A 24,881-nucleotide genomic window follows, 5' to 3' on the forward strand; every position below is an offset into this window, starting at 1 on the left:
TGCAGTTTGGAAACCCCATTCTCTGGAACCCAGCTATACTTTCTGGAACTTTGGTGATGGCAACCACTTATGATTAGATGAGAGTGTTGATAGCTGTGCAAACCTGTATCACTATGAGCCCGAAAGTGAAATTCCCTACAATGAAGTGGTTTGTGACTGACCAATAGCTGTCCAACATTGCCAGCTTCCAGAGGGCAATAGCCGTCCTCTTTTGCTCCAATATGGGTCTACAGAACTGAGTGTTCTGCCACTGTAGCGTTGGGGCCAGCTTCTCACGGAGCTCCAGGAATGTCTGCTTCTTCCTTCTGAAGTTCTGCAGCAACGGGTCACCATCCCAAGTTTCCAAGACAATGTGCTGGTTCTCCTGGTCCAGAAGCAGTGGTTCACCCAAGAACATACAGTCAAACACTGGCAGTCTCCTGTGTCTCAGTGTCATGGAACGACGGTAGATCAGTCACCATCGTGGTTACGCATCTTTGATTTGTAAAAAAGGTCCAAGTTCATTCCCCCAAGGTGCTCACTGGTTGTGTATGCAGTGCATGTACATTTGTCCTGCAAGAAGGAGCAGGAGCAGAAACACATCATCGGTCACTTGCTATGTCTTCCACCAAGTTGAGCAGGAGATGGGGTGAGCAGACACACCCACTGACATATGTGTGAAAGTAGTGGACAGTACCAATAACACACCACAAGGAAGTTCCTAGAATGTCTCCTGTGATGCACAGAATGCTGGAATATCATTCCTGAAATGCTAATGCCAAACATACATACCAAAAAGTGGAAGTGTGTATGTGGGTATACATGAGTATACAGCTTGTCCCCATGTCAAGCACAGCATATGTGAACACTCAGCATGAGAATGGGGTACATGTTTGAGCATAAACATGGGTAAGTACCCCAGTATGTAGACCAATGTAGACATAGCCTTTAAATCTATCTGTGTTTATATACTGCACTCATCGCTATGCTATCTGAGCATCTATAGTGAATGCATTCCAGGAAGTGTTTGTGAGTTGTCTGGAATATGCAAGGAGATTCAGGCACTGTTTTTTAATTTTTTTAAATATAACCTCCTGCCCAGCCCCCTGCCCTGAGGCCCCGCCCCTTCCCCGAGGCCCCACCCCACTCACTCCATCCCCGCTCCCTCCATCACTCGCTCTCCCCCACCCTCACTCACTTTCACTGGGCTGGGGCAGAGGGTTGGGGTGCTGGCTCTGGGCTAGGGCCAAGGGGTTTGGAGTGTGGCAGAGGGCTCCAGGCTAAGCCTGATGGTGGGGGTTGGGGTGTAGGAGGGGGTGTGGAGTGCAAGCTCTGGGAGGGAGTTTGGGTGCAGGAGGGGTCTCAGGGTTGGGGCAGGGGGTTGGGATGGAGGAGGGGGTGCGGGCTCTGGGAGGGGACTCAAGGCTGAGGCAGGGGGGTGGGGTGCGGGAAGGGGTGAGGGGGGTGGGCTCCGGCCAGGCGGTGCTTATCTCAGGTGGCTCCCGGTCGGTGGTGCAGCGGGGTTAAGGCAGGCTTCTTACCTGCCCTGGCCCTGTGCCACTCCTGGAAGCTGCTGGCATGTTTCTGTAGCCCAGGGGGGAGGCCAGGGGACACCGTGCACTGCCTCTGCCTGGTGGCACTGCCCCTGCAGCTCCCATTGGCCGGGAACCACGGCCAATGGGAACTGCAGAGTCAGTGCTTGAGGCAGGGACAGCACGTGGAGACCCCCTGCTTGCCCCCAGGGGGCTACAGCAACATGCCAGCCGCTTCCAGGAGCGGCGCAGGGCCAGGACAGGTAGGGAGCCTGCCTTAACCCCACTGCGCTGCCAGACTTTTAGCAGCCTAAATCTCCCGGTTTGGCTTCAGTCGCCTCCAGGAGATAGAGCCCTATTCCGGGAGACTCCCAGCGAAACCGGAAGGGTTAGCAACCCTAGTAAGTGGTCAGTGAGAAGTAACTAGGGGTGCATTGGGGGTGACTGGCGAATGAAGGGGCCAATGTGGGGTTGGAGAATGAAGGGGGTTAGGTGAGGGGGATGGGATGAGGGGTGCTAATGGGGGCTAGTGGGTGCAATGTGGGTCAGTTGGGGTGATGGAGAGCCAGGGGTAGCTGGGGATTCACAATCTGATCTGCACATGTTGGACCATGTTCATACAATTGTTTAAGTCTCATTTTTGGAACAGGAAGTAATTCCTACCTACCGGAAGTGTTTCCCAACCGCCCGGAAGTGATCTTGAATCGCGCCTGCGCACAGAGGCCGCAGGCGGCAAATTCCGCTCTTTCCTATTTTTTTCTCCGCGTGACCCGGAAGTGGCTGAAGATTGAGCGGAAGCTGCTTGCGACTGGCTCCAAAGCAAAGGGCTCTGCTGCGAGGGGACCAGTAGGATGTGCGCGAGGCTCCCGCAGCCGGAAGTGCGTTTTAACGGCCTCATTCTGGGTTCGTCCCTCCGAGCGGGGAAGTGACGTGAGGCCGCGGGCAGCGCCTGGCCCCGCTGTAGGGAGCCCAGCAGGGGGAGTCCCTGGACCCGCCTGGCACGGGGGGCCGGGGCCGCTCCGCTCCGGAGGAGCCGCCGCGCCTGGGGAGTGCCCTGGACAGCGCCCCCCTGCCCCGCGGGCGGCCGGGAGCCTCCCGGGCCCGCTCCGCGCACCATGTCCGGCCCGCCGCTGGGGGCGCCGCACAGCCCCGAGGAAGGGCCCGGCAGCGCCGCGCAGTGGTGAGTATCGAGCCCCGCCCCCGAGAGGTTCCCGGCAGGGCCGCTCGCAGGCAGCGCGGGGCTGTGCCCGGGGAAGGGGCTGCGGGCGGGAGCCTCTCGGCAGAGCGGCCCCACCGCTGCCCCCGGGCCGGGTCGGGGCTGGGGAGGAGCCTCGGAGCCTGGCCCCCGCTCGGAGAGAGCCCTGGGCCCGGGGACGGCAGCCACTGCAGGGTCTGGCACCAGCGAGCTGCTCTGGCCTGTCACTGAGCTAGGGCCGCACCGGAGGGGGACCAGGACCCCGAGGTACTGCGGGGGCTGTTGCTTGTCACTGGGATGAACCCAGTTTGGGGGTTCCCAGGCACTCTCAAAGCGCAGTGTGAAGCCAGGTAAGTAACAAGCATCGTTAGGCTCATGGAGGGTTACGAGGACAGGGGGAGACATTTGCACGGGATCCTGAAAGGAATGGGATTGGGATTAGGGTAGGGAAGGATGGGGCGGGGGGTGTATCCTACTTTCCCTGCTCTACCCTAATGTTGGATTGGCACGTGATATGTTTTCTCTCTGTTCAGCTACCGAGGAACAACAGAGAGTGTGTGTGCGCACATGTGTTACACATATATGCACCAGACCTGGTCTTGCCTCCATGGTTAAACAAAGAGCATATTATTCTCTTGTAAAATTGCATTTTGCTTTTGATTTGGCAGCTTTTCCTAGTGGCCAGAGTTGCTTTATCAAAGGAAAAGCAGCAAAGAATTCTGTGGCACCTTATAGACTAACAGACGTTTTGCAGCATGAGCTTTCGTGGGTGAATACCCACTTCGTCGGATGCAAAGGAAAACTTCCCTAATTTGGGGAGCCAGTTTATGGTTCCCTGCTCTAGGTCAGTCCCTTAAAGACATCATTGGCATGGTGTATCAGTCTCAGAAGACCTTCTCTGTATATAGGCAACGATTTTCCTGGAAGACTGAGTGAGATCTAAGCCAATAGTATAACTAGATAAAGACTGCCCCCAAAGTCTTAAGGGGGCAGCCATCAGTGAGGAGAAGGGCAAGCACTGCTTTCACTCCTTCCCCCATGAACATCACACAGAATAGGTCTGAGCCACTTTCAGGTTTCTCCCAATAAAAAGTATAGAAGGCTCTCTTCTTATGCAGACAGGACTGGCTGCAGAGCTGTTCCCAGGGAATGGAATGGGTAGTGGCTTTACAAGTGCAATAAATCTCTCTCAGTTGGCCAAAGATGGTTTCCTACAGGAGCATGAATCAGAGCAAAACTTCCCCTTTTCACACCTCTGAGATTGAGTGGTCTTGTACTCCATACTAGATACTAATATAGAGAAGGGCAGTTACTCGTTCCCACTTGAGCCTTTTTTTGTCAGTCAGTATCTTTGCAGGAGCAGGTTAAGAACCTTTTTAAGGGAGCAAGCCGAATCTAATCAGTGCAATGTAATAATTGTAATCTAAACAGTCATTAGAAATAGCTCACCACTGTCAACAACTAAGCCAGGACCATTGTGCTTAGTTTGTCTTTTAGGTAGCTCCTTGTTAGAGGAGTGCCTAATGAGTCAGCTCTATGAAAAGAGAGCTGCAATGCTGTTGTGACTGAGTGACATGCAGCTTCCGAGTCACAGAATCCCTACCCTACAGGTTACAGAAAGATCTGAGATGCACTGACCTGTCCAGTAAGGATAGTTTACCTACTTCCCGCTAATTGCAGTTCTAGCCTTCAATACTGTTGTCTTTTTTCTCTCTCCCAAGAGGCAACTGAGGAAACTCCATGATATCGAAAATACATTTTAAAAAATAGAGAAAACACATTAGGGCCTGTTCTTGCATCAACTGTTTCACTGAAAACAGTGAAGAGGAGCTCTCTTGCTCAAAATCAGGTTCTGACTGTGAATCAGGACAGGTTGTTTCCCATGGAACTCTTAGGAATAGGCGAAATCTATCAAACAGATGAGTTTGGAAAATGGTAAGCTGGAATACACTTTAGAGTTGTAGCTATTCACAAAGAACTTTCTTTGTCTGGTTCCAGACCTGCAAATATCCAGAAAGGCAACCAGCTGTGAAAACAGAGCTTAGTTATTGAATCTTGAGTCTGTAGAAAATGCCCTACAGTCTGAATGATACCTGGACTCTACTTGTTCTTAATCATGACTGTGAAATCTGAAGTTCTTCACACTCTCTGAGATTTAGAAATTAGATTGTTGCATAGTATCAAGATTTAAAATGGACATGGAATTGCAGCAATGGCTTCATAGGCTTTTTATTTCTGTTTATCTCTAACATTTAATGTTTGATTAAGATGATCACTGGAAATTCCTGTGATTGGTACAGTTTTGGTTCAGAAGTTAACATAATCATTCTTATTCTGGCAGTCAGCAACTCCTTGAAAAGTCACCAATTCTATAAGCCTTGTGTACCCAAAGTTAGAAGACATTCTCACCCTCACAATCCTGAAGAAGAAAAGGATTTGTTATGCTTCTGCCAGAACCATCTGGTTAAAGCCAAAGCTCTGTGTACTCTAGAGCAAGCTGGAGGTTCTCAAGAACAAGCCGGACCTAAATTCTGGAGCAAGATCACTAGCTCCTGTAGTCTCTGTTGCAGTTTCTGATTTTCTTTTCTAGCTATAGGTTTGACTGTCAAAAATATGCAGTTAATTTCCTTGTGGAGTTTGTTTTTTATATTCAATTTATTTTATTCTGTCCACACACTTCCAATTTACAATATGCATTAGATTGTCATCTTTAGGTTTCAGAGTTAACATGTTAAGAGAATGGGGCCTAAATCATGGTGTCATCACAAATTTGTAGAGAGTCAGCTGTCCACTAGTGGATTTATTCACACTGAGGTTCACAAAATGAACAATTTGATGACTGGGGTTAAAGGAATGCTAATAGATAGCTAAAAGATAAGGAGGGAAACTGACTGTGTCCCCGTTCTTCTTTAAGGTATCATGCAGGCCTGAAACGGTATTGGCTTTTGCTTGTTTTGAATTTTTTCCTCTTCAGAGAGAGATGCATGTAATATTTTTTCTTTGTCTTTCACATTAGAAATTCAGGACTTGCCTTTTGTAATAGCATAAAGAGCTGGTAAGACTGTAGTTTCGATTCCATGCTAGTTAACCCTGATTGAGGGGAATGTTACTTTTGTTCAAATGGGGCTAGGAGAGGGAAATAACTATTGAAAGAACACCTATTAACATACATGCTTGGATAAACATTTGGGTGAACAAGTTCTTAAGGATTCAACACCCTTCCCCTTCAGTTAATGGCTGAGAAAGTTCACAATAGGCGACCTCTAGGACGCACCAGATTTGACATTCCTGATTATTCTAAGGTAAGAAAGAATCAGGATTTTTAATATATATATATTTCTTTATTTTGATATGGAGATCCTCAGACTGCCTTTATATATCAAAAACAACGACAAAAAGCATTAAAAAATGGCCCAAACACAGATTTTTTTCTGCTTTTGCAGGTCACTTTTGACCCTGTTCAAGCATTTTTTGCTTCTTTCCCACCACTCCCATTTCTGAACAGGAAGTTTAGAAAAATTGTCATGCGTATTGTCACACCTGGACAAAAAAAAACCTGGCTCTTAAGTTCAGTAAAGGTAGCATCCCTATGTCAGTTTCCTTTACCCATGACATGGTGAAAAAAGGTAGGACACTTACACCTGGGCTCTCTTCCAAAATTTCATACTGAAGAAGTTGGACGGATCATTCTAGAGACGATTTCAACCATCTTATCACTGCTTCTCTTCCTGGAAGTTCATCACATTCATGGTCTATTCAAGGGTTTGGCTTATATTCAAGATGTAGTGCATTGTCAAGAGTCATGACCCCAGGGGGGGAAATAGACACCCTATAATTACAGTAAAATGGCAATAAGAGATTGGGATGGCTTATTGAAGAACTAGGGAAAGTTTCTATGAAATTTTCATTTTATGAAAAAAAAAAAAAAAGGTGTGTATGGGGGAGTGAAATGTAGCAAAACTCAAAAATCTGAAACTGTTGAACTCATTTTAAGGATTTCTTTATCAACAATGTCACCAAGAAGCATAAAACTAAAATTAGTAGCTGGAGGTAGGTCCTTTTCCCGGTTCCTTTAGCAATGCCAGAGCTGCTAAGCTCTGCTTGAATTATAGGAGGATAATTCTTTACTGAAAGAGTTAAGCTTCATTTAAAAAAATAGATCCCATTTACTCACATGTGAGTGGACTGACTGGTGACTCATCATTCCATTTAAATATACAAAATAATTCATAATCATATTCTCTAAAGGAAAAGAGATCTGCAACATGGAGAAAAATGGCTTTAAACTCTCTCTGCTCCCCCTTCCCCCCCCTTTATGATGTATAAAAAAAGGTCGAGACTTTTAAAAATATATAAATAATTTGAATTTTTAAAAAACATTTGAAATGTCAGTCCAGGTCTTTCCTAGTTTTGATAGAAGACTCATCAGTGATCTCCAGTGTATATGGTGAGCTTTTTCAACCCTTAACTGAAGCAAAAGAAGTGTCACATCTTAACAAAGACTGCTTTTTCTCCTAATTGTTTAATATATTTTTGAGTTAAACAGATCTAAACAAAACAGAACTTTTAAACTGTCTAACTGAAAATTCCTTTCCTTCCCCATTGTTCAGCTTTCAGTATCTTGTAATGCTACATCTCATTAGTCCTCCTTAGCGAATTGTCCATAAGACAAGTGTATCTCTACAGTACAAGCTTGGTATTGTCTAGAAAACAGTATCTGTTGGTGAAGCTTGCCTTTTGCCTTCCTCTTACACAGGGTTCCACGGGTATAATTAGGGGTATGGTGCAAGCACCTATTCAGTTCTTTCTGACCAGCAGATATGCAGAGTCCAGAGCATACTCGCCATCGTTAATGCCTCTGTCATCTGTTTCTTCCTTTGTTCATGATCATTTGAATGATTAAAAACAAAAAACCAAAGCCATAACTCCTTGCTGGGAGCATGCCTATCATGGAGTTCATTCTTACTCCTTTCCTGTTTTCATTAATAGTCACTTTGAGAGTGAGTTGGGGTGCCTGTGGACTGCATGGGAGATGTGCAGAGCCCCAAGTATTTAGCAGTTCCATGGCTAGGGAATTTTCTTCAAATTCTACTCCTGGCTGCAGAATCTAAGCTTTTACGTCTAAAAGAGGAAAATTTCTAGACCACATAGTCATGAAAGAAACCTTCAAAATATGAACCATGTGTTACAAATCTGCGTGTGACCCAGGAGTCAGGTGCTGTCTTCCTGAGTCTGCATGAACAATAGCTTTGGGAGGTGTAAAGTGACCCCATTCATCTCAATAGGATGTTTTATTCTGAAACATGATGACAGCTATTTAAGTGTCCACATTAATTGTTTCACTGGGGTCGTTTTAAGCAAAAACACTTAGGTGAAGTACTTACCCATATCTTCTGGTGCCAAAACTCCCATCTGTGTCCTACTTGGCTAATAAAACCTTCATTTTCCACTCACAACTTCCACAGTGCAAATATGGGTTGTCACTACAAAAATATGTGGAATATTGAAAATGAAAACATGGGGGAAATGTTAAATCTTTATTTATTTAAATGGAGCTGCTGCAGAGATTTCTACCTGCTGTACTGGAGTGCAACATTTAGACTGTGGCAAAGTGAGCATAAAATATCCTTGGAAATGAGGTTTCATATCAAAGTGCTGGAACTGAAAGCTTAACTTTCTAGATTTCAGAGCGAGGAAAGCTCTACAGGGTAAACCAGCCAGCCAATACCATGGTGATGATGTATTGCACCAACCACCAGTGGGGAGTCTGACCTCTGTAGCTGTGGCAGGAAGCTATCCGACTCTGGGAGTGGAGCATCCACTATTGGATCACCTCAGTGGCTCTGTATTTGCTAGGAAAGGACAATATATTGGCAGACCTCTTGAGCAGATACTACAATTGGAAGTATGAATGACCCCTCAAAGACTCATCCTTTTCCACAAGGGCTGGAAGGCCCAGCTAGATTGCTCACTCACCAGAAACAGAATACTACATACTTCCAGACGTTCTTGAGAGCAAGCTGGACTCAGCATTGCTGATGGACGCCCTTCATCTTAACTGGGGTCAGTAGTTCTATGCATGCCCCATGATGCTGTTGAAGCACAAAGTCAAATGGAACAGAACCAAGATGCTGTTGATTACCCCAGGCTGGATTTCTTCGCAATATTGGTTCTCAAAACTTCCAGAACTGTTATCAGAACCATAAAAACCTGCTTCCCAGTTCAGTGAATCCCTCATGTTGTGGACTTGGACTATCAACTATGACTGAAACAGTCAAAACTCATTGAGATCAATCAGGTTCCACATGGCAGCCATCTTGGCTTTCAGCCCTCCAGTGTGCTGATAGTCTACATTTACCCTTCAGTAACCAAGTTACAGAAACAGTTGCTCCATGTGTTCCCTCTGGTTTATGAATCCCTTCTACCATTGGATTTGAATATTGTTCTCACAATGATAATGGGGCCTCTGTTTGCACCTCTATTGGGTTATTTTCTGTGTCATCTCTCTGAAGGTGTAATTAATCATAGCCATAACATGAACCCAGAGAGTTAGTTGAGATGCGGGCCTGAGGACTGATCCTCCCTACACCATGTTCCATAAGGTAAAGGTGCTTCTGGACACTCACTCCAAATATCTGTCTAAAAGGGCTCTGATTCTATCTCCATCAGGCAATTAGTCTGTCATTATGTTTCCTCGAGTCTCATTCACATGCAAGGAGTTCAAGCTTTTAAATAACTTAAGGCCCTCTCGACATTTACATAAACTTATTTATAAGTTCCCCCAGCCTTTTTGTGCTATCTGAGGGGTTGAGACCCGGAGTCAGAATGTCTCAGGCCAAATGGATCAGACCATGTATATGTAGGGATTTATTTAAATTGTGGAGAAATAACATTTTTCATGGATTGGTCACGGCATAAATAGCAAATTTTGTGGATGTGTTACACATCCGCAAAATTTGCTATTTATGCCATGACCAACCCACAAAAAATGTGTGATTTGTCTGCAGCGTTTCTTATACTGGGAATCCCGACCCAAAACGGGGTTGCAAGCCTCTTGTATGGGGAGTTGTGGTATTGCCACCTTTATTTCTGTGCTGCCTTCAGGGGTTACTCCTGGGGGAATTCTGAGCATCTGCGGCCATGCAGAATTCATGTCTCGCATAATTTTGTTTTTTCCCCGCATAAAAAACATTTTGCCTAACAAGTGGTGCAGTTCTGCCTTTTTCTCATTAGGGGCCGCTGTGGCGCTAGAACAGCCAGCATGAACACAGCTGGCTGTTCTGGTGCCACAGCAGCCTCTTGTGGGCAAAAGGCAAAACTACAGCACTTCTTAGGCAAAATGTTTTTATGCTGGAAAATACAAAATTCTATGCCCAGTGCTGCAGAATTCCCCTAGGAGTAGTTTATCACAGCACCCTGCCTGCAGAATCAGTTTAGGATAGAGTGGGGCACACAGAACTGCTGGGGGGTCACAGGTGGATTCAGAATGGCTAGTGGAAGGGACAGACTGGAGCATGGTCTCAGGAGCTTGTGGGGTGACAGCATTGAGACTCGGGATTGGAGGGGTGGGGTCTGCGGAGACCCATCGGGGTGCGGGGACAGGGGCAGAGGTGCTTGACTGAATGGGAGAGGCTTGGGGTTAGCCAGGGTCTGCATGGGGGAGGCTTCCCAACACCCTAACAATCCCCGTCCCACCCTCCAAATAAAAGCCTCCTATCCACACCCAAATCCTTTCAGGTTCTCTCCTAGGCTCCTTTCCTCTCCCTCAGCTCTTCCGTTACTCCTGACTTCACCAAGTCTTTGCACTGCTTCTGACAGGTGCAGGAAATACAATTCTGTATTGTAATTTAAATGAATTACACAAAGTTCTGTATTAATATGCCTAGTAAGGAATCTGCTTGTCAAAAAAAACACCACCACCAGAATCTTTTTTTTTTTTTATCTGTATTGTTACAGACATACTTGCTGACAGATATTCTGAAATAAATGACCAAAATAATTCTAACTGGCATGATTATATTGTGTTATTTTGACAAATAAAATATGCAGAATTTTCAAATATTGTGTGCAGAATTTTTAATTTTTTTGGTGCAGAATTTTTAAATTTTTGGTGCAGAATTCCCCCAGGAGTAAGAGTTGGGTGGCTGGAGAGCAGTGGCTGGGTGCCCAGCTCTGAAGGCAGTGCTGCTGCCAGCAGCAGCAGCAGCAGCAGAGAAATATGGATGGCAATACCATACCATGCCACTCTTATTTCTGTGCTGCTGCTGGCAGTGGTGCTGCCCTCAGAGCTGGGTGCCCCTCCAGCAACCGCTGCTCTCTGCTCTGCCTTCACAGCTGAGAGGCCAGAGACCAGATTTCATGGGGGAGACCAGATTTCATGGTCTGTGACACAATTTTCATGTCTGCGAATTTGGTAGACCCCTATACAGACATGTGCAGGCAGGGAGCCAGCAGTTACCTTTCCTCCCTGCCTGAATGTTAACAACCTGCTTCTCCTCTCTCCAGAGTCCTGGAGATACAAAACATAGAAAGAGGAGCAGACGTCTCCTCTTCTCTTTTTACATTCAGCGTCATGCTCTTTCCCCCACGGTGCCCCAGTTTTTTGGTGGCTCGGGGTGTGGAGGGGGAGTGGTAAATGTAAGAGCAGTAGAGTGGTGGTGAGACGTCTTCTCCCAGGAATAGTGAAAAGTTATACCTCAGAAAGAGGGACCTTGTGAGCAGAGGAGGAAGATATGTTGGGGTTTTTTATTTTTAGCTGAGAAGAATGTCATTCCCTGCCACTCTAGTATATAATAATTAGGCGTGAGTACAAACTAAGTGACAGAGTTCTGTAACAGCTGACCCAGTGATGTATATCACTAGAGAAGCATACGTTTTACCATTGAAATTACTGAAGACTATCTGTTATTTTCTGTAGTTAGCCAGCTTCTAAGATAAGACTATGGTATGTGTACAATAATTGGTGCGAATTAATCAAAATATCTATGTTCTGATCATTTACACTACTCTTTTCTTCTTCCTCTTCTTTTGTTTTTTAAGCATTGCAGGCTGTATGTACCAAGTAGTTCAGACGACTGGGCCGGATGGAAAAAACCTTCTGAAGTTGCTCCCAATCTCTAAATCTTCTGGAAATTTTATGCCACTAGTTCAGTCATCAGTTGTGCCTGATACCGCTAAAGGGAATGTATCAAGTCCAGTTCATTTTACTTTTAAGACACAGATTGCCAATAGCACCACATCTTCATCTGTCAAGATACCTGTTTTTAAGTCCACTAATCCTGGAAAGATCATTCTTACAAGGACATTGGATAAACAGGAAAATGTTAGCGTGAACCCTGAAAAAGAGAGCTTGACTACAAAACCAGTTTCTAATGTTCAGAGTAATTCTGTTTCAGTTGATAGATTGTCTTTGCAAAATGTTGCTGTGTCAACTTCATCTAACCAGAGTAATACAGCATATGTGTTAGTCAACACAAAAAGTCTTCCAGTGACGGTGAAATCTCCTGTGCTGCCTTCTGGGCATCATCTTCAGATACCAGCTCATGCAGAAGTGAAATCTGTCCCAGCTTCTTCTTTACCACCTACAGTACAGCAGAAAATACTTGCAGCTGCTGCTACAAATGCCTCTGGAGCAGCCGAAGCCACAAAAACACCAACTGTTATTTATGTGTCACCAGTAAATACAGTGAAAACAGTCTTTCCCAAGCGCTTGCAAACCATTTGCCCAAAACCTGTCACAGAAGTATCAGAATCATTAATACTGACAACTGCACAAACAACGGTAAAGAGTTCTGTTCCGCCAGTGGGAACTTCTGATGGCCAACAGCGCCAGCAGACTCCAATGAAATGGGTCGTGCAAGAAAATTCCCAGGCATCAATACCATACCTTGTTCCTGTGAAGTCATCAAATAACATGGCTTCAAAGATCTTGAAAACCTTGGCAGATATGAAGAATGTAGAAAAAAATTCTGCAAATATTTTACCAATCTGTTCTAACAGCCCTAGTGGAAGCCAGACAATCACTCCTATTAAAGATAATGCTCTGGTGATGTACAATGGGAAAGTGTATTTGCTGACAAAAAGAGGGTCTGATGTTCTGTCAGCCCAAATTGATCAACAAGCCTCTCCGGGTACTGACGCTCCTTTTAAAAAGGACACCTCTCAGCTGATAACCAATAAGGTGGTAAATCTAGTGTTGTCGAAAAATAAAGGTATGACACTTACTCAAAAGGATCCAAAGCCAAGTATAAATACAGAGCCTGTTCCACAGCCTGATTTAGGAAAGAACTTAAAACCTGCACCCGCTCTGCTTGCAACACCACGTGTGAATCAGCATATTATTACTACAAACCAATGCAGGCCTTTGTCCACAACAGGGGGGATTTCAAATGAAGTGAACCCAGTTAAAAAAATGGTGATGGATGAAAACATGCATTGTAACAGCAAAGAGAAGAGTCATTCTCCCAAAGCAGCAACTGCTGTTACTCCTCAGTCAAAACAACATTATGCTTTCAGTGAAGAAGAACAAAAGGTAACTGTCTGCAGCAAAATGTGCCCTCGTTTATCTGTACCAAATTACGTCTACATCGTGATTCTATGTGACTGAAGCCAGTGTCATTCAAATCACATTTTTCTCTAAACAAGCATGCTGCCCCGCCCCCCCCCAAATGTTTCTTAATTAACCAAAAAGAAAAGCAATAAGGTTTTAATCAGTAAGATTGTAGTATGCAAATGAACAAACGTGAGAAGAGGAAAGAAAGGGAAGCTTACTTCCGTGTTAGCCAATGATTGCCATTTTTAATCTGGAACAAACTAACTAAAAACTCCTACTGAACCATACCCTTCATTCCAAGCTGTGCTCCCTTTCCAATGGAACCGAGGAGGAGCGCTCCTTCCAGAAGGAAGAGTGAGTCCTGTCCCATCAGTCTGTTTTCCTATCAGCCAAGTCCTAGCCTCTTCTGGGCATTTGGCAAAGAGGGGAATGCTTATTTGAAACTGCTTTGTGCTCACTTTGCAAGAGACAGAGACTGAACCAGCAGAGTTACTGCAGTGTGAGATAAAGGTATTTGTGCAAACAAACTGAAGCCTTGGAAGTCCAAGGGGACTGGGCTACCAGGTGCAAAAGTGGATGCCAGGCAACCATAGACTTACTTAGCTCTGACGATATCCAACTGGAGAGGAGGAAGACACAAGTAGAGAGGCCAGTGATTGACTTTCTTTGATAGTTTCTTCCCCTAAGAGCTTAGTAAAAATTTAGGTTAAGAAGTCACAGTGCATAAGTAGAAGTGAGGACTTTAATATAAAAAAACATGCACACAAAAAATAAAACCAAAAAATAGTCCTTTTTCATAGGGTGTAGTTGGCTGACCCTCAGCCTGAGCTCTGCCGTAGTTTCTTGCCTCTGGGTTCCCTACGGGAGCCCCCTCCCCCCCCCCCCCGGCATTATCACCACTTCTGGCAGGAGTTCAGTTCACTCGCAGGATCTCTTTTGAGTCCAAATATCTCTAGTCCATGCTGACTGTCCCCAGGTCTTGCCACCGGTTATTGGCTGAGAGCAGCCTTCAAAGGCCTCTTGCCCATATCAGGCTTGCAGTGTCAGTCTTCCCCCAAAGAAGAGGGGTGTAGGGTAAAGGAAAGGGCAGCCACTACCGTGGCCTGGGCTCCTCTTGCTACTGAAGCTCACTGCCAGTCCCCAGCAGCCTTTCCTCCTGGGCAAACTCCCTCCTCCCCCCCCCCCCCGCAGTAGCGAGCGTCACTTTTTTAAGCTCCCCTTTTTGTGATGGAGCATGTTCTGAAGATGTATGTTATTGGCACTGCCTGAGTGCAGGAACGCTCTGCCTTTCCATCAGTGGGATGGGGGCGTAACCCATCACATGCCACCCCTCTTCAAGTCCAGAAATGTTTCTTGCTTAAGAGTCTCCCCAGTCCCATCTCCCTGGGGAAAAAAATGCATTTGCATGCTCTTTCCTTGCTTGGTGCTGCACCCTGAAGCTATAAGGCTGGAGTGCTAGATACCAATGCATAATCTGGGAGGTTGAGTCCTTCATGGAGGGTAGCCACTGCAACAGCACATGGCCTGTGACTAGAGAAAAGGGACTACCCAGCAGGTAATACCTGAGGAAGTACGCAGCCCTTTTGATAGCCACAGATTCCTTCCCAATAATTCAGTCTCTCCCTGGGGAACAACTTCCTGCCTAAATATGAGATTGGGTATGCTTCTGGGAGAGTCCTGGGAGAGTGCCGTTCTCAGGCAAACATTGGAAGCATCTGTATAGAAAATAAACTCCCAGGTGAAGTGTGGGTTGGCAAGGACCATTGCCTGGCTTGGTCGCATCTTCAGAGTATTCAAGGTTTCAACCCATCAGGCATTAGTGTCTCTGCCTTTTAGCAGATGGGTCAGGGGAGCTGTGATTGATGCAGAGTTGAGGATGAACCGGTGATAGTATCCCATCAGGTCCAGAAAGCACCGTGTCTCTCTCCTCATCTGGAGTGTGGGGCGTGAGTTTATTCATTGACTTTGTCTAATACAGGTTTCACAATGCCTCTTATCTGATACCCTAAAATAAGTTACTTCTGTCACAGCCAACTTACACTTAGATGGGTTAGCTGTGGGGAAGGCTTCCTGTAGGCATGTAGGGACTGGCTGAACCTCTTTGTCAGGATCTCCGCTTCCCTCTTTCCCCCAGTCCGGTGTGGCTTCCTTTGTTCTTCAGGGGTTGATGATGCCGTGGGCAGCGAGCAAGGGAGAGACAATTTGGGGCGCTGCCCTCTTGTAGCCCTTTCTCTTGCTCAAGAATCATCTCCCACTGATGTTCAGGAGACAGAAAGTCTGTGTGGCCAGGAACTTGTTTGTGACTGCCTTCCAGAACATGCTGGAACAAGGCCTGGGCAAAATCATACCGTGGAATCTTGTATCTTTACATACAGCGTTGCCACATATACTTTACCAGGACTGTAATGATCAGCAAATCATGAGTTTTCAAATGATACCTTACACAGTATGCTTTGTACAAAATGTATCATAGTCTTGTAAAAGGGGTGAACATAGTGGTACAGACTGTCACAACCGCCTTTCCTTGAACTCATCCTGCGACCATCAACTGGGGAGAGTCCTCCTACAGGCCCCTTCTTCTGCTGCCCAGCCCTCTGTGTAATCTCATTCCATCCAAGGGCGTTCTTTTTTCATATTCTCCTGTTGTCCCCGGGAGCAGCAGGTTATCGAGCTCTTCCCTGCGGTTCCTTCCTGGTGGGGAGTGGGTTTAAACTGTGAGTGGGACTTGAGTCTGAGGTCAAGGGCCTCAGCCCAGTTTTTTGCCTCACCAGGTGGTTATTCAGATGATGTCTCATCTGAGCATGGCCCCATCCCTTGCTGAGGTCATCCCCTCTTCATGTGAGTTGCTGGGGTAAGGTTTGTAAATGTTTTCATTGCACCCAGGATGCAGCATCTGCTCGGCAAACCTCCCTCCCCTCCCGCCCCTGCTTGCAGTAGCAAGCTTCACCTTTTTAAGCTTCTCCAGATGGAGCATGTTCTTCAGGTGCATATGGTGAGAGTTGGTAGTGTTTTTCCTGGAATCAGTCCGTGAGGATAGAAAGTGAAAATGTAGGGGAACCTTTGATTTTCTAGCCCTGTGGTGAAATTATACTTATCTCTATATGCTTTGGTAGAGGAAGTCAAAGTCTTCCTACATAGCAACAAGCTGTTGACAGGAGAATGGATCAGGTATGGGGAGAGAAGGAAGAGATTTTGAAGCAAGGACAAAAGAGAAGATAACAGGACGATGCCGAGTAGCAATTACCATGTCATCCTGGGACATGCTACCATACTAAATTAAAGTTGTATTTGCTGTATGATACTTCGCTAAGTTATTTATGTCATCACAGTCCCACTAAGTGCCTCATTCAAAAGAACAGCATCAGAGGACGAGGAGAGAACAATGCAATATGATGCCAATCATACCTGTTCCCTTTGGGACAGACCACTGGGTAGTACAGCCCTGGGTTTTGTTCTTAACTATTTATTGCAGGGTTTTCTAGCTTGTGGATTGTGACTCTCAGGAAGTTGTGCAAGGGGTTTCAGGAGAAGCAAAGGAGGGAACATGAGGCGATTCCCAGGCCTGGAGTGTTGTAGCCTCAGCATTTCCCTCCGTCGCAGGGCTCTTGATTAGTAGAGTGGAGATAAGAACTCTGCTTAGCAGCATGGAGCAGTTCCAGGATCAGCCAGCAGGGAGAACTAGAGGCAAGAGTTGTTTCCTTCTTGCCAAATGCATTGTGGGGAAAGAGGAGGTGCTTGGTCCCCACATGTTATGCCAAGCTGGGGAGGGATTCACCAGCCCCTTCCCAATCCAGATATGTAAATGTAGTGCTCTGAGGGGGAGAGATCCACTCCCTTTGGGCGGTAGGGTGGGGTGAGACAGAGAGAAACTTTGAGGGAGACAGAGTAGCAATTTTACTGGCAACAACCCTTCCCAGCCTACACTAGACACTTTTTTTTAGCCTTAATCCACAAAAAAATAATAGCATGACCCAAATCCCACAATCTTCTGTACCCACAAAGGATTGTAGGATACAGTGAGTGGCAAGTCAGAGTATTTGGCCATTTTGTGGTTGCAGACTAAGAAAGGCTGAGGATCTCTAGATGAGAAATTTATTATTTTAAAATATTATTTCATTTCTTTGTCTCTAGTCCCATTTTGGCACGTGCCTCCCCTCTGCCAGCCCAACCATTCACATGAGCCAGGCATACGTCTTATCATTTTATACATATTTTAAATCACTGCTACAAATTATGGGTTTGGTTTTGGGGTTTTTAGTTCATTATGTACCTCTGCACCCAAAATGGAACTGAATTTATTTAGGTCGTCTGCTTTGTGATACCCTTATGTAAGAGCTTTCTCAGTTCCTGAGGCCTTTGTGGAGACCAGATAGTGTTAGATGTTTTGCTTCCTCTCTTCCTCTCTCCTCCCACATGTGCATGCTCAAACAGGTGTTTGTTGTGTGATGGTTAAGAGTGGCATCAGGTTACAACAAAATTATGCACAGAGGACTGTTAATACCAAACTTCTAGAATTATCAGTCATCTTTGAAATGTAGGCACCTGCAAACATACTGTGCCCCAGGAGAGTGTCGTTGTGATGAATATTTCCTATTTAGTCATCTGTTCCTTGGTAATTCTGGGACCTTAGGGCAAGTGGCTACCTTGCCTCTCATAGCACTTTGTTAGTATACTAGTAGGACTTGATAACTTTAATTCATATGCTGTTTTAAAATAAATAAATATGGCGATGAAAAGGCAAATGATCATCTTATAATATTGTAATTTCTCCAAGTAAGCCAATATCTAAAGTTTAATGAACACTTTTTTACCAGAATATCAATGTTTTAATAATCACAGGTGTGTTGATGAGTGGCTGCAACACTGTTTATATGCTGTATTTTTCTTATTTCAGATTCAAAATGAGAAGGTGTGCTCATCAGAAAAGGCCACTGAAATCAAACACAAGAGAGAACCCCATGGGAAACAATACCTGGAATTAAGAAAGAAATTCGGTCTCTTTAAAGAGGAGAGAGTATACCTTAATAGAATTCCCTTTGGAACTCCTCCTGCAGGATCAGAAGCAAGTGTGTGCTCCAGGAATAACTTTAAAAAGAATAATGATTCTTGGAGTGCATCACCACAAGAAATGGCGATAACAGCTAAGCAGCAGGACCATGGTGAAGAGGAAAAGGTATCTCAATGTTTATGTATTTTGATGTGTACCCTCCAATAGCCTACGCTTACACTTTTAAAAGTAGAATTTCACTGCTAATTAAATTACAATTTAACACAAGTGAAATTAATGTGAAGGAAAGGGGAGAGGAAATAACATACTTAGCGATTCAGCACTAGTTTCAGACTGTAGCTGCCACAAGTACAGGCAGTGTTGGTTGCCACTCATCTGTCATGCAGATGGCACTCAGTTCACTAAAAACGCTTCTTTTCTCCCAGATTCCTTCAAACCACCTCTCACAGCTTCCATTGGTGGTTCGTCTTTTGTTAGTAACCTTGTCAAAGAAGCAGCTAGAACTTCAGGCAGAGCTGTTATCTTGACAAGTTTTATGGCATTTTTTAACTGTCTGTGAAAATCTGGAGGTGGGAGGAAATTATTTGCTTGTAAAACTCTCCCTCAAATAGCCACCATCATAGCATCAACTCAAGTGCTTACTGAGGTCTGTGTCTCCTGTGATCCAGAGCAGCCATTCAGTACCTAACAGAAGTCTTAAATCAGACAAGACATTTGCTTGTCTCCTCAAGTTGGTCCACCTATGTTTTTGTCCTAGCAATCAGCAGCTAGTGGCATGGAACAGGATGACCTTCAACAGTGGCCTACAACAGGCCGTGCCAAACAGCTGTCTGAGGAAGAGTCTTCTCATCAAGACTGAGTATCCTGGCCCTGACCTTCAAAGAACCTAGTGTTATTTTTTTAAAGTTCTTGGACCTCATGTACTTGACCCTGAGAAGAAATCATTCATTCAGATTCTTGACATATGCATTCATTGTCCTTGTTTTTAAAGAATAGAACATATTTACATCCAGAAGTCTCACATTAAGTACAATAAACCCAGATACCAGCATATTTTGTCTTGCAGACCAGTAGTGAAGTCTAGTTCTTTCAGGGATAGGGACTATCCAGCTGGAATCAAGAGACTCCTCTCCTTAGTAGGTAGGGTGTCAGTGGTGCTGGGAAAAGTGAGAAAATTCTCTCTCTCCTTGAGGTTAGCCCACAGTCCTGTTAGATAAGTGTTTCTTGTCTTGTGGAGACGGAAATATCTCAGAATTCCAGCCCTCCTCCTTCCCACCCTTTTTCCTTTGACAACTGTTTTCTCTTCTCACATTCATAATCCCTCATCAAAGAAATCATATCTTCAACAGGTTGCATCATCTAATCAGTGTTGGAGCCTCTTTTCTGTTCCCATAAGGCCAGTTGCTAAGACTCAACTCAGTTTAAATTATGGTCTCCCTTACTCCCCAAAATCCAGAGCAGTCAGACCCCTCTTGGATATATTTTGTGAACATTCAGCCATTTCTAGAAGTTCAAGATGGAGTATCTCTCTTCACTCTATCCTGGCAGCTAGGGACTAAGAGATTTTCTTTGCCTTAGCTCAGGGATGCCCAGTGTGTCCATTGCCCACATGCATCAGGAGTTTGTTCTCAGGGCAGCTCACTTCACTCCAGTTCAAATCCTTGCTCTTTGGTCTGACATCCAAATACGTGTGCCTTTACCAGGATGATTGTTGTTTATTGTCAAGGCTATAAGGAAAGCAGGCATGTGTTGATGGCTCATTCAAACAAAAACCATGTCTGAAGCCATGTGAGAGGTGTTACAGCTCTGAAACAAAGGAGCATAAAGAGCCACAGACCCTTGAGAGGCTTTACGACTGGGCAGAGTAGAACCGAGGTTAGTCATGGCCTCACATGTCCTCCGACAGCTCAGCCAATAAGCTGACAAAGCTTAATTTTGATAGGAGTCAGGCACCTAACCATAGGCTCTTTTACAAATCCCATTAGACACCTTCTGTATCTCTAGGCGCTTCATTTCCTTTGTACATCTGCCCCTTAGGAGCCTAAGTTTCACTTGAAATAAACAGGACTTAGGCTTCTAAGTCCCTTAGGCACTTTTGACTATTTTATCTCTGGTCTTGATGTAAATATTTCAAGTGATGGAGAATTTACCATATTCCTTGGTAATCTGTTTCAGTGTTCAGTTACACTCACTGTTCAAAATTTTCATCTTGTTTCCAGTCTGAACTTCGTTGACTTCAGCTTCCATCAACTGGATCATTTTAAGCCTTTGCTAGATTACAGAGCCCTCTAACATCAAATATTTTCTCCCCGTGTGGGTAACTATAGACCATGATCAAGTTGCTTCTTAACCTTTCCATCAATAAGAAAAATATACTGAGTTTATTTTAGTCTGTCATTGTAAGGCATATTTTCCACATCTCCTATTATTCTGCTGCTCTTCTGTGAATCCTCTCCAATTTTCAACTTCCTTTTTTTAAAGTGTGAGCCCATGAACTAGACACGCTATTCCAGTAGTTGCCTTACCAATGCCATATACATCTCCCTCCTCCTTCTTGATGTTCCTCTGTCTGTACACCCAGTTATCATGTTAGCCCTTTTTGCTAAAGCATCACACAATCTGCAGATTAGGGAAGATCAGACTGTGTTCCTCACGTATAGGACAATATCTTCACAACCACAAGAGCTAGAAACTTAATTTTAAATGAAAGCTTAAATTCTTCAGAAACTGCGTGACTGAAATCCAGATGTGATGTATCTACTTTGTCCCTTCATTCACTTATTTTGTACATCTAGTTAAAAAACAAGAACAAAAAGCAGTGAGGTTTGTCTGGAAAGATCTGTTCTTTATAAACTCGTTCTGCTTGTTGCTCTTACTTCTGTCACCTTTCGTTAATACTAACTTCCCCTTCAGTATTCATTCCATTATTTTATTAAGAATAGGAATTAGATCTATGGAGTAATAGTTGCTACTACTTTGCCTTTTGAAAACTAGTGCTTTGTTGGCTTTTCCCTGTTGTTCTGGCATTCTTATTTCTTCCGATAAATAATTGCAGTGGTACAGTAATTTTGATTGATAATTCTACAATACATTAAGAGTCATAGAAGTAAAAGTCCTTTTATCCATCTAAGAAGGCAGTATCCAACTCCACATTGTTCAAAGTCTGACACCAAATAGTTCCACTCTACCCAGTCAAAAGCTTTCTCATGATATAATGCTAATACTATCAGATGCCAGCTCTCCCTAATTTTCAGTAATCATCTGGATATTTTAATGTAATTATTAAATTACTAATTCAGGCTTCAATCTACTGATTTTTGCAAGCCTGCACATTTTACATATATAAGTGTGTGTGTGAAAGAGAGAGAGAGACTCACTCACCACCACTCAGGTTTGAACACAGCAGTTAGAGCAGCAGCCACAGGGGGCATTCTTCTCCATTGCCCAGGGAGTCTAGGCCCAGGACTGGCCAAGATAATTAAGGAACCTAGGCAGGATAGGAGGGCAGCTTTCCTAGGGTCGATCCTCCCCTTCTTTTTGTTTGGGAGTGGGGAACACAAGAGTGCAATGGGGGAAGCCTCCTCGTTGGCCATAAAGGAGGAGAGGAGGAAGAGAGAGGTCCAAGCAACCTCCCTAATTTTTCTGCATAAACATCTTTAAAAGTCTCAGAGCAAGCCTGGCATCACTGTGATAGCCAAGAATTTTCTTTTGATTAGGCAGAGTGGGTAGCTCCCAACACACATCCAACGTTGTTAGATGTCTTCTCTTGGAGGAAGCCTGGTGTGTGTGTGTGTGTGTGTGTAATATATATAATGCCATAATGTATTTAATCTAGTTCAGAGGTGGGCAGACTACAGTCTGCGGGCCACATCCGGCCCGTGGGACCATCCTGCCCAGCCCTTGAGCTCCCGGCTGGGCAGACTCGCACCCGGCCCCTCCCCCGCAGCCTCAGCTCGCCGTGCCGTCAGCGCTCTTGGTGGCGGGGCTGCGAGAGCCGCCAGGTGTAGTGTATTAAATTGCTCACCATAGGAATGTGCTACTTACGGAGCACCAGGACTGGCAGCCGTAAATAATACACTATAAGTAGCACATTCCTACGGAGACCAATTTAATACGCTACACTCGGCCCTCCATACAGTTTCGGACCCTGATGTGGCCCTCAGGCCAAAAAGTTTGCCCACCCCTGATCTAGTTGCTGAAACCTTGGTCGGTATGTTTACATCATGGTTTAACAGGGAAATAGGTCAACAGGATGATTCAATAATATATTCTCCCTGGATTTGGGAGGACTACTCTGGTTGCTTCTTTCATTGATGCTGAAAGCTTTATCCCAATTGTTAAAATGTCCATAAGTGGGCCTATTCACACTCATTTGATGAAGCTCCATAGATAACTTAAGATGTGCATTGAGGTCCTTAATCGTGGACCATGGAAGTTTTGCCATTGACTCCAGTGGAAGTAGAAGCTTGGGGAGGGTTTTCTTTCTTCAAAAAAATATAGGAAATCCCATTAAAAATGTGTTAAGGTATCACAGTGAAGAACTTGAAATCTAGGAGACACCAAAGCTGAGTTTACCCATGAGACCTGAACTCGGTCCCCTTGTGAGTCTTCCTTATAATACAGTCTTCAATGATGTGATTAAAAACCATTAATTTCACAGGACCCCTTCCCCATTCAGGTACGAATATTGGATGATGAGCATTAAATGACACACAGGGGTAACAGTTAATTTAAAATAACATTAGAACAGAAGTGGAGAGGAAAGCTGCACACTGTACTGTTGTCTTTCAATATTTTATATAGTTTAAACTAATCTAATGTAGTTCTAAAAATTGTTTCAAATGCAGTAGCGACGTGTGTGCTAAGTGTCGCAGTAAGACAACGCCCGAATATTTTAAACCCTGCATAGTTTGTCCTGTTTGTGGTCGCTTCAGTTGAGGACATGTAAAAACTGCTGACTTATGCCTGGTCTACACTAGAAAATTAGGTTGCTTTAGCTGCATTGATCAGGGGTGTGAATTCACACCCCTGAGCAGCATAGTTAAGCCAACCTAGGTCTCCATGTAGACAGCGCTAGATCCACAAAAGAATTTTTCTGCCAACCTAGCTACAACCTCTCAGGGAGGTGGATTCCTACATCAATGGGCGAATCCCTCCTGTCAGCGCAGGTAGCGTCTACACTGAAGTGCTACAGCAGCGGTGCCACTTTAGCATTTTAAATGTAAACAAGCCCTGTGTGTGTTCTTACAGTAGTAATTTATGGCAAGGATGCAAAGATAACCTGGTTCTTTTCAACTGCTGCAAGTAACAATCAGTCAGTCAACAACAGTGATTTAGTTCAGTTAGATCGCTTGTCAATTTTCACAGTTGTTGGTGTGCATTGTTGGAAGATAGGATCAGTTCTTGGTTTCCTCTTGTGGTGTTGGTGTGGGGACAGAATTAGGATTCTGCAGGTTTACATACTTTTTAATATTTATTTACTTAAGGGTAACCTTAACTTTGGAGCATATTGCATCAAACCGTTTAATAAATTATTTCAGCACAGTAACCTCAGATAACTACAACAAATAGTTCTCATATGTGCTTAATTTACCTTGATGATAAAACATTGAAATGCTATGCAATTTAGTGTAAATTTGTTTTTTTGTTGATATACAGATAATTGTGGACCTGGAACAGGATTTGACTAAAAAAAGAAAAGCTAAACTCTCACCAATGCCAGAAAATGGAAAGAGAAGGAAAATGATGGTCAAATCAGCCATAAATCCAAGCTTGGAAAACAACAGCACCAGTTCTGTAATACATAACAAGCGTATTTCATCCACACCAGTCTTATCACAGCAGAAAAATTCCACAAGCTCTATCGGATCATCTCTAGGGAGGAACTCTGAGCAAGACCCATGTGTTCAAGATAACCAAGTTCAAGACACATGCTGTTCAGCTTTAGTTTCTTCCGAAGATGATGTTTCGACTAGTGAAAGTTCCTTTCGAGATGATGCTTTCCCTTTGACTCCGCCGGACTTGGATGAAACAATCAGGGATGAAAAAATAAAACGACTGAAACGGCTATTAAGAGAACGAGCGGCAGCACTGGAAGAAATGCGTAAAAAGATGCAGCAGACCTGAAAAATCTAACAAGTAATCTGGACCATATTCATTTCGATTCCCTGGACATTGGTGACTCAAACAAGAGATTGATTTGGTTCAATGCCTCTGAACGTTTAAAATGAACATATAATCTAATTACCTGATATTCACAGGACATTAATGGGAGCTAAAATGCATGTATATAGAGGAGAGTAGACCCCAGAAGTAAGGAACATAAGAACTGGATTGTCCAGTATTCTGCTTTTGGGGAATCTATGTGAGTCAAAAAATTGAGTGTGCAGAAAATATGCGATTTGAATTGTCAGTGCGGTATATTCTCTAGCTTTAGAGTGAGCGCTTTCTGTACTAGTGCTAGAAAATTCTTGTGCTTTGGAATTTCAAGGCCTGTTTTTTGGAAATGAAATGTGAATTGCAAACCTCAACTGTAGATTTTTGTATTATTATTATTTTTAGTGCATGCTCACTTGTGAATTACAGGAAATAAACTATAACATTAAATTGTTTCAA

At 44.3% G+C, this 24,881-nt stretch overlaps 1 protein-coding gene across 1 annotated transcript; it reads left to right on the forward strand.

Moving 5' to 3' along the window:
- The first annotated feature begins 2,287 nt into the window (after positions 1–2,287).
- LRIF1 (ligand dependent nuclear receptor interacting factor 1) lies at positions 2,288–24,881 on the forward strand. The gene is made up of 4 exons (XM_045017061.1): positions 2,288–2,691; positions 11,746–13,237; positions 18,153–18,431; positions 23,925–24,881. The coding sequence occupies exons 1-4, from the start codon at positions 2,627–2,629 to the stop codon at positions 24,390–24,392; spliced, it is 2,304 nt and encodes a 767-aa protein (XP_044872996.1). The 5' UTR covers positions 2,288–2,626; the 3' UTR covers positions 24,393–24,881.

Source organism: Mauremys mutica, chromosome 4 (assembly GCF_020497125.1).
Source record: "Mauremys mutica isolate MM-2020 ecotype Southern chromosome 4, ASM2049712v1, whole genome shotgun sequence".
NCBI classification, from domain to species: Eukaryota; Metazoa; Chordata; order Testudines; family Geoemydidae; genus Mauremys; species Mauremys mutica.